At 34.4% G+C, this 18,129-nt stretch overlaps 2 protein-coding genes across 4 annotated transcripts; both read right to left on the bottom strand.

Annotated features, from left to right (window-relative positions):
- Positions 1-5,483: 5,483 nt before the first annotated feature.
- Positions 5,484-7,697, bottom strand: LOC141711170 (uncharacterized). 2 transcript variants are annotated; one of them, XM_074513596.1, is made up of 3 exons: positions 7,341-7,697; positions 6,770-6,916; positions 5,484-6,081 (listed from the first exon to the last, which is right to left on the bottom strand). In XM_074513596.1, exons 1-3 carry the CDS (start codon positions 7,341-7,343, stop codon positions 5,611-5,613), a joined length of 621 nt encoding a protein of 206 aa, XP_074369697.1. In that variant the 5' UTR covers positions 7,344-7,697; the 3' UTR covers positions 5,484-5,610. The 2 variants fall into 2 exon arrangements, with proteins under 2 accessions (XP_074369697.1, XP_074369698.1); XM_074513597.1 differs by lacking the exon at positions 7,341-7,697 and adding an exon at positions 7,100-7,321.
- A 445-nt stretch (positions 7,698-8,142) lies between these two features.
- Positions 8,143-14,771, bottom strand: LOC141711169 (uncharacterized). Of its 2 annotated transcripts, none has more exons than XM_074513594.1 (6): positions 14,146-14,771; positions 9,171-9,228; positions 8,971-9,088; positions 8,739-8,856; positions 8,565-8,614; positions 8,143-8,426 (listed from the first exon to the last, which is right to left on the bottom strand). In XM_074513594.1, the coding sequence occupies exons 1-6, from the start codon at positions 14,668-14,670 to the stop codon at positions 8,417-8,419; spliced, it is 879 nt and encodes a 292-aa protein (XP_074369695.1). In that variant the 5' UTR covers positions 14,671-14,771; the 3' UTR covers positions 8,143-8,416. The 2 variants fall into 2 exon arrangements, with proteins under 2 accessions (XP_074369695.1, XP_074369696.1); XM_074513595.1 differs by having other exon boundaries at positions 8,144-8,426; positions 8,559-8,614.
- Positions 14,772-18,129: the final 3,358 nt, after the last annotated feature.

Below are 18,129 nucleotides of genomic sequence, written 5' to 3'. Positions count from 1 at the left end.
TTATCTGATTAGCTCCCTGCAACAGATTAATGATTGTGCGGGCTTATTTAATCGTGTAGAATTTTAAATTAACGAGGTTCTACAATTTTGGACTTTTCGGTTTCTTTCCTACACAAACAAACTCTAATCAAATATGAGAATGTGACATGAGAATGCTACACACAGTTTATATTCTTAACAACATTACATGGGGATGTAAGTTAAATTAGAAAAGAAGAAGCTTATTCTCAAAGCTTAAACAGAGCAGACCCTCTTAGCTATTTATTAGACAAACAGAAAAAACAACTAGCAAATCGAACCATTAGCTATTCAGATTTATACAAACTAAGAGGGTGTTTGATTATTATTAAAAAAAGAGCTGAGAGCATTGAACCTTTATTTCTGCCACTGTTTCGCTGCTTGTCTGGTTGTACTTTATACCTGAAAAAAAAAAAATAAAGAGCCTAAGAAATGTAGATCACGGATTACAACAATGGAAAAAAGGAAAATAATGTATAATTACCTCACGTGTAATACACGAATCTTCCAATTCCATATCATTGTAGATAGTGGCATATCCTATAGAAGACTCCCCTGAAAGAATATATTATTTACATATATAGGTTAAATTCATTAAATTATAGGGAAGGCAGAGGAGCATAACATAATGAAACAACAACTCACCTCGCATCTGAGCAGCCCATAACCAACTTTGAGCGCACATTAAAGCTTCTATTGTTTTGGGATTAAGTCTATTGCGATGCGGACTTACCAACCTTCCACTAGAGCTAAATGTTGATTCCGACGCAACCGTTGATGCCGGAATAGCTAAGAAATCTCGAGCCATAAGTTGTAAATTTGGATATTTGAGCTCATTTACCTTCCACCAATTCAAAAGATCAAATCCATCAGTTTTTTGCATAACATCCTCCTCCAAGTAATGATCCAACTCCGATTTTATTGAGTCCACCCTTTTTCGCTTTTTAGTACTTATAAACAAATCATACTCCGAAACATTTTCAGATATAGTTGTAGAATGTGTAGAAGTTGAATCACCTCCACCCTCATTACCTGCAACAAGCTTCTCATGATACTCCTTGAGCAAAGAATTTTTTCATCATTTTTTCAGCCATGGTTCGAATCATTAAACTCGAATTTGCACGCCAATCTGTGATAGCTAAACCAATCTCACATATATTAATGAAGCACTGATTGGTAGTAGGATATTTTGTCCCAGAAAAGATCTCAGTTACCTTGTAAATTTTTTTAATCTACCACACACATCTTGTGCAAACTCCCACTCCTCTCTCAAAGGGCAAAGTGGTTTATATTGAATCTCTCTTGAACCCAATCGATTGAAAACATCTTTATACAACAAAGCGGTTTCAAGCATCAAGTAAGTAGAATTCCACCTAGTGGCACAATCAAGTCCCAATTTCTTAGTATTCATATTATGCAATTGTCTAGCCGTTTCTTCAAATTTTTCTTCCCTTTTAGGGGTGGCTTTCCAATAAGCAACAGAACCTCTAATTTTCTCCACTCCAACTCTAATCACCTCTAATCCGTCTTTCACAATTAAATTTAAAATATGTGCAGCACAACGCATATGAAACAAATTTCCATCATCTATAAGTGAAGAACTATCCAACTTCTCTAACAAATTCTGAACCATGGCATCATTAGTTGTACAATTATCAACCGTGAGACAAGATATTTTTCTATCCAAATTCCAATCCATCAAACAATCAAGCAAACTTTCACAAAGGATTTCTTTTGTGTGTGGACATGGAACATAAATAAACCTAAATAGAAAAACTGAATTAATAACACACAACATAAACTTACTAAATCTAAAATAAAAAACTTTATTCATAAATATACCTCATAATACGGCTTTGCAAATTCCAAGAAGCGTCAATAAAATGTGCCGTGACTGCCATATATCCCTTCTTTTGGTTGCTAGCGGTCCACATATCAGTGGTGATGGCTACCCGACTTCTATTACTCTCCAGCAAACTCAAGGTCTTAACCTTCTCAAGTTCATAAATCTGAAATATCTCATTCTTTATGGTGTTTCTACACGGAACTTTGAAAAGTGGTTGAAGATATGATGAATACCTCTTGAACCCAACATGTTCCACAATAGAAAGAGGATATTCATGCATAATTATCATCTTTGCAAGCTCTTTTTTTGCCCCCTCGGGACTGAATTTATAAGAGGCTAACTTCGGATGATTTTTGTTGAAATTGCTTGACAGAAGCTTTTGCCTTATATTACTTTGACCCTTGTTATGATGCTTCGTTTTGTAGTGGCTATTCAAATGAGAAGTCCCTGCATTCGAATCGCCCCTAAGTTTGGCGCCACAATATTTACACACAGCTTTAATAGCACCTTCAATTCTCACTTTATCAAAGTGCAACCAAGCTTCACTCTTGCCCTTTTTCAGTTCTTTATCTTCAACCTTAGAATCATTATCAATTATTATCACATCTGGTTCTTGGCTCGAAGTACTTATATTTTCAGTGGGGGCTGATTGTAGCTCTGGTGTCGTCGATGGCTGAGAATTTGGTGTCGTCGATGGTTGAGAATTTGCATCAGGAATGGACTCGGAGTTAGGGACAGACTGTGAACTTGTCATGGCTGCAAAAACATACAAAAGGTATCATGAAGAAGACCCATTTAACATATATACAACTGATTTAATCGACCAAAAAATCAATTATTGCAACATATTTAACAAAGATGAAGAATTAACGATTTTATACACGAAAAAATACCTAATTAAATATGAACGAATCAAAGATTCTTGATTTGGATACAAAGATTCGATGATAAAGATTGAATGCTTTACAAATAGATCGAGTAATTAATATGTGATGTAAGTCATTACCCGTAACAGAGGATCTTGCCCGAACAGTGAGAATCGATCAATCGAAGTCCGATATCCGAAACTTACTGAAGATGGTCGTGGAATCTTGTTCTTACTGCTAGGTAAGCGCCAACAACTTTCTACTTTAGACGGACCTTTAGTGTTCTGTACTTCTGTGTTTTAACTTCTAAACCCTAATACATAATATGTCTGTGAATGTGAGTCGTTAGATGAGATTGTAAGACTGATTATATTTTACATTTTTTTTAATTTATTAAACTTAAAGTGTTTGATAGATATTAAATTGGGACATTACACAAATTTCCAAATAGTATATATGGCATATATTATATATATATATTTCGGGTTATTTTTCGGATTTCGGGTTTGGATCGGGTTTGGATCGGATTTCGGATGTCGGATCGGGTATCGGATCGATAAACACTAAATCCAAATCTAAATCCAAAAAATCGGGTTCGGTATATCCGAAGTTTCGGATTTCGGTTCAGGTATCCGTTGGATCGGATTATTTTGTCATCCCTTTGTGTCAAACTTCCTAACCCATTGTTTCTCACTTTTCTTCCATTTTTTTTTCTTTTTAATCAAATAAGCTTCAACCAAATGTGACTCATCTTTGCAAAATTAGGCTACGTTCCTTCTTTGTCATTTTCACCGGCCACTCAAAACATTGACCAAAGTCTTTAACATAAACCATGATAATGGTTAATTACTACATGCTAATTATTATAATATATATAATTTAATTTAATACTCTTTCACAACATACATTCGGTTAGTTATATTAAATAGTTTTCTCTCGACTTATTTCACTTTAAAATATGTGCTTATTTATTTTCTCTATCTTCCCGAGATTTGTAATGAAAATAAAAAAAAATAGAAAAGAAGGTTAAATATTGATTAATTTAATTTCAAAAAAATTACGTGTGGTAGTAATTATATTGAATATTTTAACAAAATTTTTACTTTCTCAAACTTGGGAACATAAGAAAGAAAAATAAGTATCAAAAAATTTAATCTCTTTCTTTTTTTCTTTTTTTTTCATCTAAAAAACTAGGGAACACAACGTAATAGTTTATTAAAATTTATCATTAATAAGACATCTATTAGAATAATTAAATTATCATTTTATTTAGTTTAAAATCTAAATTCGACAATTAAAATTAATTCATAGTTTCAAATTCAGCTCGTAACTAAAATATTAAAACATATTTATTCTATTAATATAGAATAAGGTATCACGAGGAACAATGCAAAAATATATATGTATTTTATATATAAATGAATTGTGATATACTATAAAATTAGCCCCTCCCCCTGTATACAAGTGGTCCATATAACTTAAAAAGTATCTGAAATTCTTAAAAATATATATGTATTTTCTTGTGATTGAGAAAATTTCATATTCGCTCTTGTCATGCTTTAGTTGCGCATCCTTAAGTTATTTCGATATTATTATATTATTATTTAATTAGAATCGAAACCAAAATTATAGTGAAATCTGAGAAGTGTAATTAAATAAATCTTATATTATTATGTAGTTGCACGGAATCGAACTTGAGTCTGAATTGAAATTTATTAATTAGATTATACAGTAAAAATTATTATTTGATATTTTGATATTTTAGTAACAGTTTCATCGAAATAATGTTTCCCTGTAAAGTTGTAATTAATAAAGTCCTAGTTTATCACTTCTAGTACATTACTAACCCATATTCCATCGAATTTTGTTTTTCTTATTAATAAATAATATAATTTTTTATCTTTAATTCTCGACTTTTAGTTAGTAGATTCATAGTATCTAACTTCTAGCACTATTATTATAATATTAATTAAAATTAATTAAATTTTTATAATTAATGTTATATTTTCAGCTTTCATTCTCGAAAGATAAAAATTAAAACTTTTACTTTTACTTTATATTTATTAACGTACAACGATATCATGATATTAAAAGAGGGTTTTGTATCATTTCACTATTATTAAATAACTTTTTATATGGTAGTAGCCCGAGTTTGTAAACTTTTTATTAACCATCATCATTATCATTATTATTATTATCATTATTATTATTATTATCATTATTATTATTATTATGAGCATACCATACATGACATATAATATAACATACCATACAATTAAGACATGTTTATTTATTCAATGTTTAGTGAAGGGCTACAAGGACGAGTGAGCAGAAAGCATCTTTGGGGGACTGCATCCTAGTCCCCTAAAAACGTTTTACATTTGTACACGTTTGCCAATACATATTTTGATTGTTAATATCTTTAATTTCGGAATAGTATTAAATATAAAAATTTCACTGTATTAAAATATTCATAAATACGAATCCAACAAAATTACTCATAACTATATTTGCTTTTATAGATTAGATGTAAATTAGTATTCAATGCTTACCGTGAACAACGTAAAAAGTCAAAATGGGAAACGTATTAAGCCGCGGAGGGAGTAACAAATTGGTATTGAATATCGGACCGTGATTCACTAAATATAAGTTTAAGAATGTATCTGCACTTGCAACCAGCTAAAACAGAAAAAATTTCCAGTTGCTTCTGGCCGGATCAAACAAAATGAAACAAAATAACGCCATGCAAAAAAAAATTCAACCATCAGTCATCAGAATGCAAATCGAAAAATCAAGGTATCAGTTACAAAGTTAAGAAAAAATGCAAAGTTATTTTGCCAAAGATAAAATTACATGTTTTTTTTGACGATAAAGATGGCATTACTGAGTAAGAGATCTACGTAAACACGAGAACAGTAATGGTGTTCTGTACTCATTAGCACTGTCCTCAAACAAGCCTGCATTAGATCTTTCATCATCTGAAGACATACAAGGACTTGGCCTATTAGGAGGATCAACATGGCCATTAAGAAATAATGGATTTGACAAAGTATGTGAGAAATCACCAGGGCCATATGTGATAAGACCTTGATTCCTCTTATAAATGTTGGCAGTTCGTCGTTCAACTTCAAGGAAATGCCCGAGTGAAGGAGTGTTGTTCATGGTTACAGCATCAGTGCTGAGCTTTGAGCATATTGAGAATAACCAAGGTTTGGGTTTGTATTGCTTCTTGTCCCTAAATGTTTCAGATGTTCTTCCCCTTGTTGATCTCCTAGATAGCCCCATGATGCTTGAAGCGCCAATGAGGCTTCCAAGGCTGATGGTCTTGTCATGGAAGAAAGAACCAGTGGACTGGAGCAGAAACATTACAGAAATCTTAAAGAAAAACAAAATGGCCAAAACAAGTGTTCTAGATCTTTAGGCACCACTACAAAATCCAAAAGCAAAAGAAGAGAAAGCTAACGCTATATTAAGATTCCAAGTTGCCGCCAAGTTAACCATATTTATCAGTTTTGAATTGAGCTTGTCTTCTAAATTTACCGGTTAGCTAGGCATGTCCTGTTTCAGACTCATTCAAAGTTTTTAACTAAGCAATGTACTTCAGGATATCAAAATTTATAAAGGTTGTAGTAGTCATAACACCTGTGCATAGTCATAGCTGGGACTTAATACGATATAATACGTTCTTCTAAGAAAATTCCTGCAACAGCTACCTTCCCAGACGAGAAGTTTTAAAACATGAAACTAGATTGAATGTGTATTTGAACAGCGGTGCTAATTTCAAGCTCAAAAAACTTATCTAATTGCACTTGGGGGTAATGAAAAATGTAAATTTCAAGCTGAAGAATCTAATTAAATGATTCATATTAAGGAATTTTATCAACTAGTTTAGTGTTGACAAACATGTTTACATCTCAAAATTCATGGATAACTTCATTTTTTTTCCTTTTTAATAAATGCCATAGTGCTTTAAACAATTCTGCCAATCCCAAAACATAAACGGAGAATATACTCAGAGAGCAGACGTGTATGCACTGACCTCGGTATCAAGATCAGAGGAGTAAGATTCAGCGGAGGTGGAGGCAGTGAGCAAAGTATTGGAGGAAACTGAACCATTGAGATCGGAGTTTCTCACCAACCCAACTCTCACATTCAATGGCTGCAGCCCTAGTGGCCATCCGTCCCCCTGTATATGTAAAAATTGTAATGTCATAGACTGTGATACTAATCATAAGAGAAAGAAATACTAGACATTACAGTTAAGATATAATAAACAGTAAACAGATATTAATGAAGGAAATTAGTTCACATTCAAAAACATGGCAAGTAATAGATGATACAAAAAGAAAATTATAAGAAACTTTCGAACCATAATTATGTTATCTGTTAAAGTATCTGGCTCAGTGGCTCTTCAAGAAAAAAATTTGAGTTGCTATAAGGAATTCATTCAGCAAAAATCAAGCAATTATAGAGTTGGGTGGGATTTAAACAGAACAGGAATTTTGTACTCTGGCTTTTTTACACATGCAACTCAAGACATTTCCTCTTTACAGACATATTCAGAGAGAGAGAGCGAGAGAGAGAGAGAGAGAGAGAGAGGGAGAGATCACCATTCATTCAAAATTGTACTGCAACTACAATAGTGTTGTAAAGGGAACACATGAGTCATAACCGTGCAAGAGTAATGAGGAAGGGAGGTGGGAGATTGTTGCTAATTACATAATTAACCCTCAAAGGCTGCAAAAGGGGTTCTTTGTTAATCTTTTCATGCTGCGATGCTAACGAGGCAAAACTATATTTTTCTAAAACACACACACATTCACATACTGACACAAAGTCAGAAAATGCTACTAAATATTTTCAGTAATTGCAATCATAAAAGAAACATTTTTTTATAATTGAAGGAGACGAACGATTGATCTCACTTAGAGAAGCCATGACCTCAACCACCGCAACAAAATTAAGTGGCCACGGGATCAAGGTAAAAGGATGCAACGGCCTCTGACTCAGTAATAGAATGAATAGTAATTTCTACATGCCTGGCTGGTCCACAAGTTTACAGTATAGCACCAACCATTACCAGAATCGATCACAAGTTTCCTTATCAGTCTGAAAAATCAACACTGATAGTGATACATGAAGATCTTCTTGTCATCAATATCATGTTCGAAACATTTTATACATTGTTCAGTTGTAAATAATAAAGCTGGTCCAAGAAAGAGCCAACATCAGCATATAATTGTCTCATTCTACTTCTGCAGTACAAGTGGGTCTGTGCTAGTTTCAACTTAAGATGGACCATTTTCACACAGCCTTCAAATTACAGGTTCTGAGTCACAATGTTTATTGCATCAGGCTGAGAAATGAAGGACCTTTTAGTTAAATTTTAGAAACACTAATAACTCGGCTCAGCAGAATAATTTATAAAGGCCAGACAAACAAGGCAAAATGATGACACTGAGCGGCCTGAACAATCATCGGAACTAACATATTCACACGTAGTTCCGTTACATATTCATGCTTAGTTCAGTTGTCCAATTTCGAGGTATTATGAGTTATATTTGAATTTACAACAAAGTCCTTTAACAATACACTTAATTTTAATAGATTACAGTGTTTTATATGTTTAACTCTCATTACAGTTATTTTTGTGGAATGCTTGAACCAGGCTGATGCTCTCCAATCCCTAGCAGGTCCTGCGAGTTGAACAAAAACAAGATGTTACTCACTACTCACTAGTAACAAATTATGACATAAAACAAGAGTTTCTAGCTATGCATGATAACGTTGGGAATGTCATGTGCTTAAAATGTGAGGCCTATCATTACAGTTACTTGTGTGAATTGCTTGAACCAGGTCGATACTCTCCAATGCCTAGGAGGTCCTGCGAGGGATTATTAATAAATTTAAGACTTGAACTCGGTCCTATAGAGAAAAAACAACTAATGGGAAATCATTTACAAGTCTACAACTGATTCTGAAACTTCCTGATAAGAAAGAAGCAATACCTGGCATGCTTTATTCTTAGCTCTGGTTTCTGCAGTGCTGGGAATATCATGATTAGGTTTTAAAAACCTCTTCTCCCGCTTTTCACACGAACCCCAACCATCTGAAAATCTACCGCCCCTAAGAACATGGGGGGAAGATAGATTAAAGTAACAGCAAAAAGTCGATGAATGTCAAAACAATAATCTGAACTTTGTGACTTAAGTTATTACACCAAAGAGGCAAAGAACATACTGCATGTGTGCTCGAACCACGAACTCAGCGCGCTGGACGTCACGGTTCCCATCAAATTCAATGGTTTTATCTTTAATTTCATAGGATACATTGAAGTAAAATGATATTTTCCTCCAGCCTAAAACCAAAAACGTATCTTTGAGATAAAATCCTTCGTGTAATGTGTGAGTAGTGAGTACAAGTCAAACTTGTCTATTTACCTGCTTTTTTAATAAAAGGGTGGCCAGAAATCATGGTGTAATCACTTTTCTCCAGAATCTGTTCATAAAATATGTCAATCTTTTTAACACAGGGAAACTAGTAAAACACAAAATGCGAAAAACTTTGAGCTACTTCAGCAAGTTCTAATAAAGAATTAATAATAATTTACAGAGGACTTTAGGTTTGATTAGCAACATAGCTAGTAAGATATTAATGATATAACTGGCAACTTAACCAAATTTTTACATCCCTGTTCTTCTTTTCTTTTGAAATTTCGATATAATCAAAAGATACATATGGAATGAGCCCCATTGCTAGCAGAATTATACCTTTTATATAATAGAAACTTAAGCATCTGCAAATCATTTATGTTCAAAATTTACAGGTCATTAACGATTGACCATAAAGAAAGATGAATTTGACATTTTAAGATGCCTTAAACTTAAAACAATATGATGGCCTCTGGTCAAATTCCTCACTAATTTCTTCCTGGTCTCTTATCAATGACCTAAAACATAAACAATCTCAGACTTCCAATTTTTCACTTCATCTGGAACCAATATATTAAAAGATTGCAGAATTACAATGAGACAGTTTCCCATTGGCAAACATAATAGTTTGGGAATTTCGTGCTAAATTAGTTTACATAATAGCAATATATAAGACTGAGGAATATTTTCTCAAATTGAAAAGAAGTGCCGGAAACCCTGTTTCAAACAGATGGACAAGGTTTACGACTTTACGTACTCCACATATATCAATTAAAATCATTTTACGTTTTTCCTGTGAGCTTTTACACCCCACCTACCACTTCAACAGGAAATTGAAAATTTGAAAGGAAAAACATTGAAGAGGCCTGCTTTATAATTGCAACAAATAGGCAACATAATAATATTCTCTATCGGTACACTGCATCTTCAATATTTTTCTAATACTAGCTCACATACACTAGCATACCTTTTAAGTATCAGATGTGACTACTTTGGTAGTTTAGGGCATTTTGACAATCAAAATATCTTGCTTTTCGAGTGCTTGGCCAACAAAGAAAATGGATTACTTGCGGCTAAAATAAGAGTTTTATACTCGTAAAATTCTACTACAACCTAATATAACTCAACAGTTGTACAGCTTATCTAATTATTCAGTACTAGTACTCACTGGCATGTATTCTAGGTTGCACATTAAACTTCAAATGAATTACTTACTTTAATTTCAGATAGCATTAACTATTAAAGTTGCTAGTTTTTCGAGTGATCAGGTAAAAATAAAAACTGATGCAGAAAAGAAAACAAACTTTCCACATTTTCGTGCCCGGAGTAGAAATCGTAGAGCTATCCTTACGGAGACAGCAGAAACAAACAGAAGCGCATAAAAGTTAAGGTAATGAATAAACTTAATTGTAGAGCTATATTTCACCAAGTTCCGATAAAAAATCAAAAATAATTTACGGGGCTTTAGGTTTGACTAGCAAGGTAGTTAGTAAGATATTAATGTTATAAGTGGCAATTTAATCGTATTTAATATCCCTATCCTTCTTTTAGATTAGAAATTTGGATATAATCAAAAGATACATATGGAACGAGCCCCAATTGTTAGAAAAACTATACTTTTGCTATATTCTAAACTTGAGCATCTGTACTATTTCTGTTCTGAATTTGACATATGGTAAAGAACGTTGAATTTGGCAATTTAAGCAGCCCTAAACTTTAAACAATATGATGAATACGGATATAATTTCGTTTATTAATGTCTGGCTAAGTTCCTAGCTAGTTTCTTCCTGGTCTCTTATCAAGTCACCTGAAATTTAATCAATCCCAGACATCAGTTGTTCACTGATATTTGGAACAAATATTTTAAAATGAGATAGTTGTTCATCGGCAAACACGATGCCAATGGTTTGGAAAACGACTAATTTATATATAGCAATATAAAGTCATCTCAAAAGTTCTAGCAAACAGAATGAAAGTGATGCTGGATGGTCTTATCTCTGAAACCCAGAGTGCATTCATCCCTGGCAGGTTGATAACTGATAATATTATGGTCTCTTACGAGATCATGCACTACATGAAACGTAAAACTCAAGGGAAGGTTGGGTGGATGGCCCTCAAGCTAGACATGAGCAAGGCTTACGATCGGGTAGAATGGAGTTTCTTGAGAGCTATGCTAAAGCAGATGAACTTTGAGGATGGTCCTATCAATTTGATTATGGCATGTGTTTGCTCGGCCAAGTATCAAATTTGTCAAGCTGGACAAAGATTTGGCTCAATAAATCCTAATCGAGGACTACGCCAAGGGGACCCTATCTCTTCTTATTTATTTTTAGTATGCATGGAAGGCCTTTCTAATATCATTCAGGAGTATGAAAAAAGGAAATGGCTGCAAGGTATTCAAGTTGCAAGGGGAGCCCCTCGTGTTACCCATATGTTGTTTGCTGATGATACATACATCTTCTGTAAAGCCAAAGAAAGCGAAGCAGAACACGTCCTTGATCTCCTTAACAGTTTTGAAGAAGCAACAGGACAGAAGATTAATGCTAATAAATCTTCTATCTTCTTTAGTCGTAATACAGATCAAGGACTTCGAAGGGTAATCTGCAACTTTATGGGTATGCAAGAAGCTGATGCCAGCACAAAGTACCTCGGTCTTCCTAATCTGATTGGACGGAACAAATCTGTTGCGTTGGGTTATTTGAAGGACAGAGTTCGTGAAAGGGTGCAAGGATGGGAGAAGAAAAATCTATCACGAGGAGGTAAGGAGATTCTTCTTAAAACTGTAGCTCAAACGTTACCAAATTATGCAATGAATATGTTTCTCCTGCCTAAGCATCTTTGTGAGGATATTGAGAAAATTATGAATAAATTCTGGTGGAAAGGTTCAGAGAATGGCAAGGGAATTCACTGGCTAAGTTGGGATAGAATGTGCTCGAAAAAATCAGAAGGTGGTCTTGGTTTTCGAAAGTTGCAGGATTTCAATATAGCACTTCTTGGCAAGCAAGGACGGAGATTGGTTGTGAATACTCAAAGTCTTGTGAGTAGGGTTTATAAAGCAAGATACTTCCCCAACGACACTTTCTTGACAGCGCAAATTGGAAAAATCCGAGTTACATCTGGAGATCAATAATGGAGGCCCAAGTCTTATTGAAACAGGGAGCAGTACGCAGAGTAGGTAAAGGCACGACAATTAGCATTTTAAAGGATCCTTGGCTCCCAGGCAGTGATCCTTACATTGCTACTGACCATGAAGCTTTGCATGATAAAAATGTCGATGCCCTACTGAATATGGAACTTAATCAGTGGGATGTTGATCTCATAAAGGATATTTTCGTTGCTAGAGACGTTCAACTGATCTTGTCAATCCCTGTGAAACCAGCGGATGAAGATACATGGTACTGGAGTAAGGACAACTTAGGTCATTATACAGTGAAGTCAGCATACGCAGCCTTACAAGAGCAAACGAGTGGTAATGCTTCTACAGATAATGCATGGTGGAATAAGCTCTGGAATTTGAAAATCCCTCTGAAAGTTAAGCACTTTATATGGAGAGCAGTTAAAAACATTCTACCTACGAGGGATCAATTAATTATTAAAAATGTTCCAGTGCTTGAGTGGTGTCCAGTCTGCAATGGTGAGAAAGAAACAGCATATCATGTATTGATTTCGTATCCGTTTGCAAAGCTATGTTGGAGAGAGGCTAATTACCAATTCCTGGGTACTGAATCTACGTGTATTAATGAATGGCTGCGAAATCTGTATCAGCAGAAAGGAACTCAAGAACTACAGGAAGCTATAATGCTGTGCTGGGGTATATGGAAAAACAAGAACGAGATAGTATGGCAACAACGTGGATCAGAATTTTCAGAAGTATGCAAGTCAGCAAAACTATTTCTTAACCAATGGAAGAATGCTCAAGATAAGTCGTTTAATCATTTTCTTGGTTTTATGAATCAAGAGGACGGCAATGTGCATTGGGAACATCCACAGGAAGGTACGGTTAAGATCAACGTTGACGCTGCAATTTTTGAAAACTCAGCATCTTATTGTGTAGCCATGGTAGCTCGAGATCATTACGGTGGACTGGTGGAAGCAAAGTCTAGCTGCAGAGGTGGTTACATGACTCCAGAATTAGCCGAGGCAATAGGAATTAAGGAGGCATTAAGCTGGGTAAAAGACACCATGGAGCAACCAGCTTCGATCGAAACAGATTGCTTAACAATCGTTCAGGCAATTAGATGCTCCTCTATTAACTTCTCTTACCTAGGGAGGGTAGTAGATGAGTGTAAGAGTCTACTTTCGGATCTCCAAAATCGTCATGTGACGTTAAAGTTTGTTAAATGTTCAGCGAACAAATTGGCTCACTTCTTAGCGAGACAAAATAGTTCTATTGCTGATCGTATGTGGAATAGAGGGAATGTCTCTTCGGATTTCTACAATGTATTGAACAATGATTTGAAGTTTTAATAAAATTTTCAATTTTATGGCAAAAAAAAAAACTCGTACACAAGCATACCTTTTAACCATCAGAAGTGACTACTTGGTTTGATTAGGGCATTATTGATGACCAAAATATCTTGCTTTTCGAGTGATTATGTGCTGCTAAACTAAGAGTTTTATACTCACAAAATCGTACTACAACCTAATAAACTCAACATTTGGGCAGCTTACTAATTGTTCCACTACTAGCTTACTGAACTTGTACACTAGTATGCCTTTTAAGTAACAGTTGTGACTAGTTGCCTAGTTGCTTTGTTTATGACATAATTGACAATTAAAATGTCTTGTTTTTCGAGTGCTTGGCTTAAACTTCAAATGTGATCACTTAATTTAATTTAAGGAAACATTAACTTTTAATTACTAGTTTCCGAAAAGAAAACAAACTTTCCACATTTTCGAGCCCAAAGACAAACAGATTAAAAATCGTAGAGCTGAACTTACGAAAACAGAAGAACATAAAGTCTAAGGCACTGAATAAACTTACAGACATAGCAGCATTCTGGTACTCTTTAAAAAGAGAAACAGAAGGAAATTGACCGGTCAAACTATGCCTCGGAAATTCATTCTCCTTAAACTGGCCACAACTCCTCGAAAAACAATCCGATCCGATCGGAGAAAATTGATTCACATTCGACGCTCTAGTCTCCGGTAACGCATAATAAGGCGTCTGATACGCGTGTTTAACCACAATTAAAGACGAATCAGTAGCATCCGGTGACGTATAAGTAGGACTAGTGTTCGGAGATTTATAAGGAGGAGAGGGCGATGATCTGGCAATTTTCTGAGGCCGGATATGAGTAGAATCGATATCGTAAATACGAGAATAGTTAGGGCTATTGATTTGAGGAGAAGGCAATGTGAGTTTGGGGGATTGGTAGGGGATTGTGTTTTTGATAGCGAGAGGTTTGCGAGAATTGGAGAGAGAGGCGGCGGCTGAGTCGATGACGGCCCAGAGAGCGGCGTCGTCGAGGTCTTTGTCGTCGATGGCGTAGTTGATCGGAGAAGTCATTGATTGATTAGCTAGGGTTTCAAATTGATTTTGGGAGGGAAGGTGAAGAAGAATGATTTTAAAAACGCGCGGGATATCTCAAAAATTTGGGAGAGGAGTACGATTTGTTACATTTTTTGAAATCTCGAAATTAGCATATATTTAATTTAGATATTAAATAATCTTTTGAATTCTCGGTATTCTACCCAGATTTTTATTTTTCTAGAGTAACCCAAAATTGGGTACAAAAAATTAAGTATTTCAAAATGATGTGGGGTTGGTCATGTTTTATTTTTGGACTATTTTAATTGATAAAATTGATTTTAATTGATAAAATTGATGCGAATGCATTAGATCAATCTTATTAATCACAAAATGTTCAATGAGAATATGTCACTTCTCATTTTGAAACTGTTTTGTAATCCAATTTTGGTACCCAGTATTTCTCATTTTTCTATTTTTAAATATCAACATATCCCATCTTAATCTAAAGAAAATCAAATAAAATCTAAAGTTGTATAACTAATTTTGGAAAGTCATGAACTTTGTTCATAAGAGATCATATAAGATGTACTAGCACCCAAGGTTGTTTCTCTCCGTCTCTCTCTTTCTGAAAAGGCTAGGGTTGTGCCAAAATAACATTAGGTTAACGAGGTTAGAAAGATATGTATGTATAAGGTACATACATCTCTTTTTAAACAATTAATCCATAAAATTATGATGGACTTGACCATAGCAACTGGTGAAAAAGTCTCATAATAGTCTATACCATGAATTTGTTTGAAACCTTTTACCACTAGTCGCGCCTTATATGTCTGTACTTTACCATCCATGTCAGTTTTCTTCTTGAAATCCACCTGCACCCTATAGGTTTTACCCTTCCAGGTGGATCAACTAAAGTCCATACTTTATTTTGATACATGGATTCCATCTCGGATTTCATGGCCTCTAGCCATAAAGACATAACATATATCACGTGGGATGCAATTAAGTAGGATCCAGATGTGGATGATGATATCCGTTTCCAAGCTGTTAGATATTGAGTGCAACACAGAAGAAGGGTGAATGCGTTTTCTTTATTTTTAGGGGTTTTCAAATTGTTTGGATATGGTGAACAAAACTGTCTAATTTGTAGAGAAATTGTGTTTAACAGAATTAATAAAGCATGCACAATAAACACAGTATTTTCAAAACTCACTTAACTTTGTATTAAAATTAAGTATGTCTTGCTACAAATTCCTGGGTTCTTTGTAAGTAAAGAACTCTTTGTAAGTAAAGAACTCAGCTTCTATCTTGAGAGAGTACAAGAAAATCTAAATTTGTTTTGTTACTTCTAAAAACAAAGGACCAGTGTTTACTTTATAGATTAGTAAACACAGGTTTACACAGCATGCAATAAGATGTACTAAACCCTACTTTAAGTTATCTCTAAAGTTTTTAATTTCTAGCTTAGTGAATCTTTGCAAATCTTGTAGGTCTGTGACCTTCCTTTGTCAGTTAATCTTGACCCTTGATCTTGCACTCTTCAAACTGCTTTTGTAGACTTTTCAATCTAAGTTATAATCTTGAATCTTTAACTTGTCTGCATTCTGTACTTGAGGTTCATATCGAGATCTCCAGTTTGTTCTATAGAGAACTGACATCCCGATAAGTATAATGGTTTATCGAGATCTCTGAGTTCTCTATAAGTGTCTTTGACTTGTCGAGGTCTTTTAGTTCTCTATAAGTGAACTTGGTTTGTCGAGGTCTCCAAATCTCTGCATGTAGAAATAACTTGTCGATATCTCTGAGATCTCTATATGCATTTTGACTTGTCGATATTACTAAGTTCTCTATATGCAGAAATGACTGGTCGATATTTCAGAGATCTCTATATGCATTTTGACTTGTCGATGTCTTTGAGATCTTTAATGAGAAATTGACTTGTCGATATCTCCAATCTTCATATCTTCATTTGACTTGTCAATATCTCTGAGACTTCTCTATAAGCCATTTTGGACTTCTCGATAAGTCATTATGGAGTTCTCGAATGACTTCTCTATATGACTTGATCTGTGACTTGTAGATTTCTTGACTTATAACATTTTTCCTAAACCAGATTCATTCAACTCCAAGCTTCTTCACCTTTTTCTCTGAGGTAGGGCTGTAAAATGATTCGGGTAAAATCGGACACCCCCGTGCTCAAGTATCGTATCGTTTTACTTTTAGTGTGTCCAGATTTGGGTCCGGGATCATATTATTCAGATACAAGCTGATCTCGGGTATTTGAGGAACGGATCCAAACCAAATCTGAGCCAGTATCGTATTTTCATTTTCTAACCGGGTAGTTTATGATCCACCAGATACGAGTCAAATATGATCCACTAACATTAAGTATCATTTTTATTTCAACTATTCAGATGATTATTGGTATAAAATTAATATAATACTATAAAAATAATAACCATAAAATTCACACTTTATAGAAAATTAAAACTTATATAAGATACAAAGAAATATAAAATTATTATTTACTTACAAATATAATGGGTTGAAAATATATTCTAAATATGGGGTTGAATCGAATATGAGCCATGGATCATATTTGAATATTCGGTTATGATCATTTTATGAAAAATAATATGAGACATAATCTGAGCGGGTATATGATTGCTCAGATCCGGGATCATATTTTATCCGGGCTTAATTTTTCCGTCAGATTTGGATCGTTTAAAAAACGGATATGTGACATGTATCATATTTTCGAGTCGGATATTAGCCGATATACCGGATAGTCCAGATCAATTTACAGCCCTACTATGAGGCATGATCTTGTTGATCTTCTTCCAGAGTTTATTCTTAGGCTTGAGACTGTTCACAAAAAATACTCAAGTCTGATCTTTAACACTTTTATAGACTCAAGTAATACAATACAAAATACAGATTTAGACTATCATACAACTAAATCATAGAGTTGTCAATGTGGCTTAGTCTTGTTACAATACATGCAGGTCTTGCACAATACAGGCGTATTACATACTCAACACGAAAACTTAAAAAGACGGGTTCTTGAAAATGACTCCTGGACAATGAGCACAATGGATGCTTTACACAATCAGGAAAAAATGAACGTTTGATGTTATCACAAACTTTAAGCCCTCTCCATTTGTAATAGCTTTTGCTAGGTTTCTTTCTACTGCACAAATAATGTTTCCAATCCTTTTTGCAAATTTACGTTCCTTCTCGTATTATTACAAATATATGATCCTTTTGAAAATATGTAATTTTCTAAAATCACTGCTCATTTGAGTTATCCATTAATTTTAAGGTTAATTCTCTAGTGGGTCACTTATTACGCACGGGTGTATCAAGAGGGTTACTAAAAAAAATTTAATCTTAATTAAAACATTCCAAGCACATCATGTAATAGTCCTTTAACTTTGAAAAAGTCAAACATCAAAATAAACGGACTCCACTAACTTATATTACGTGGAACTTGCA

The sequence above is a fragment of the Apium graveolens genome, chromosome 3, assembly GCF_009905375.1.
Source record: "Apium graveolens cultivar Ventura chromosome 3, ASM990537v1, whole genome shotgun sequence".
In the NCBI taxonomy this organism is placed as follows: domain Eukaryota; kingdom Viridiplantae; phylum Streptophyta; class Magnoliopsida; order Apiales; family Apiaceae; genus Apium; species Apium graveolens.
This window is presented reverse-complemented; position numbering and strand designations above follow the sequence as displayed.

Excerpts from the sequence above, each read along its gene's own strand:
- LOC141711170 (XM_074513596.1), bottom strand. Across the intron at positions 6,082-6,769 it reads CCTCTGATCTTGATACCGAG|TCCACTGGTTCTTTCTTCCA; the intron begins GTCAGTGCATAC and ends TTTCTGCTCCAG.
- LOC141711169 (XM_074513594.1), bottom strand. The coding sequence starts at position 14,670 with ATGACTTCTCCGATCAACTACGCCATCGACGACAAAGACCTCGACGAC. Across the intron at positions 9,089-9,170 it reads CCCTTTTATTAAAAAAGCAG|GCTGGAGGAAAATATCATTT; the intron begins GTAAATAGACAA and ends TTTTGGTTTTAG. Across the intron at positions 8,857-8,970 it reads GTGGTTCGAGCACACATGCA|GGGCGGTAGATTTTCAGATG; the intron begins GTATGTTCTTTG and ends CCATGTTCTTAG.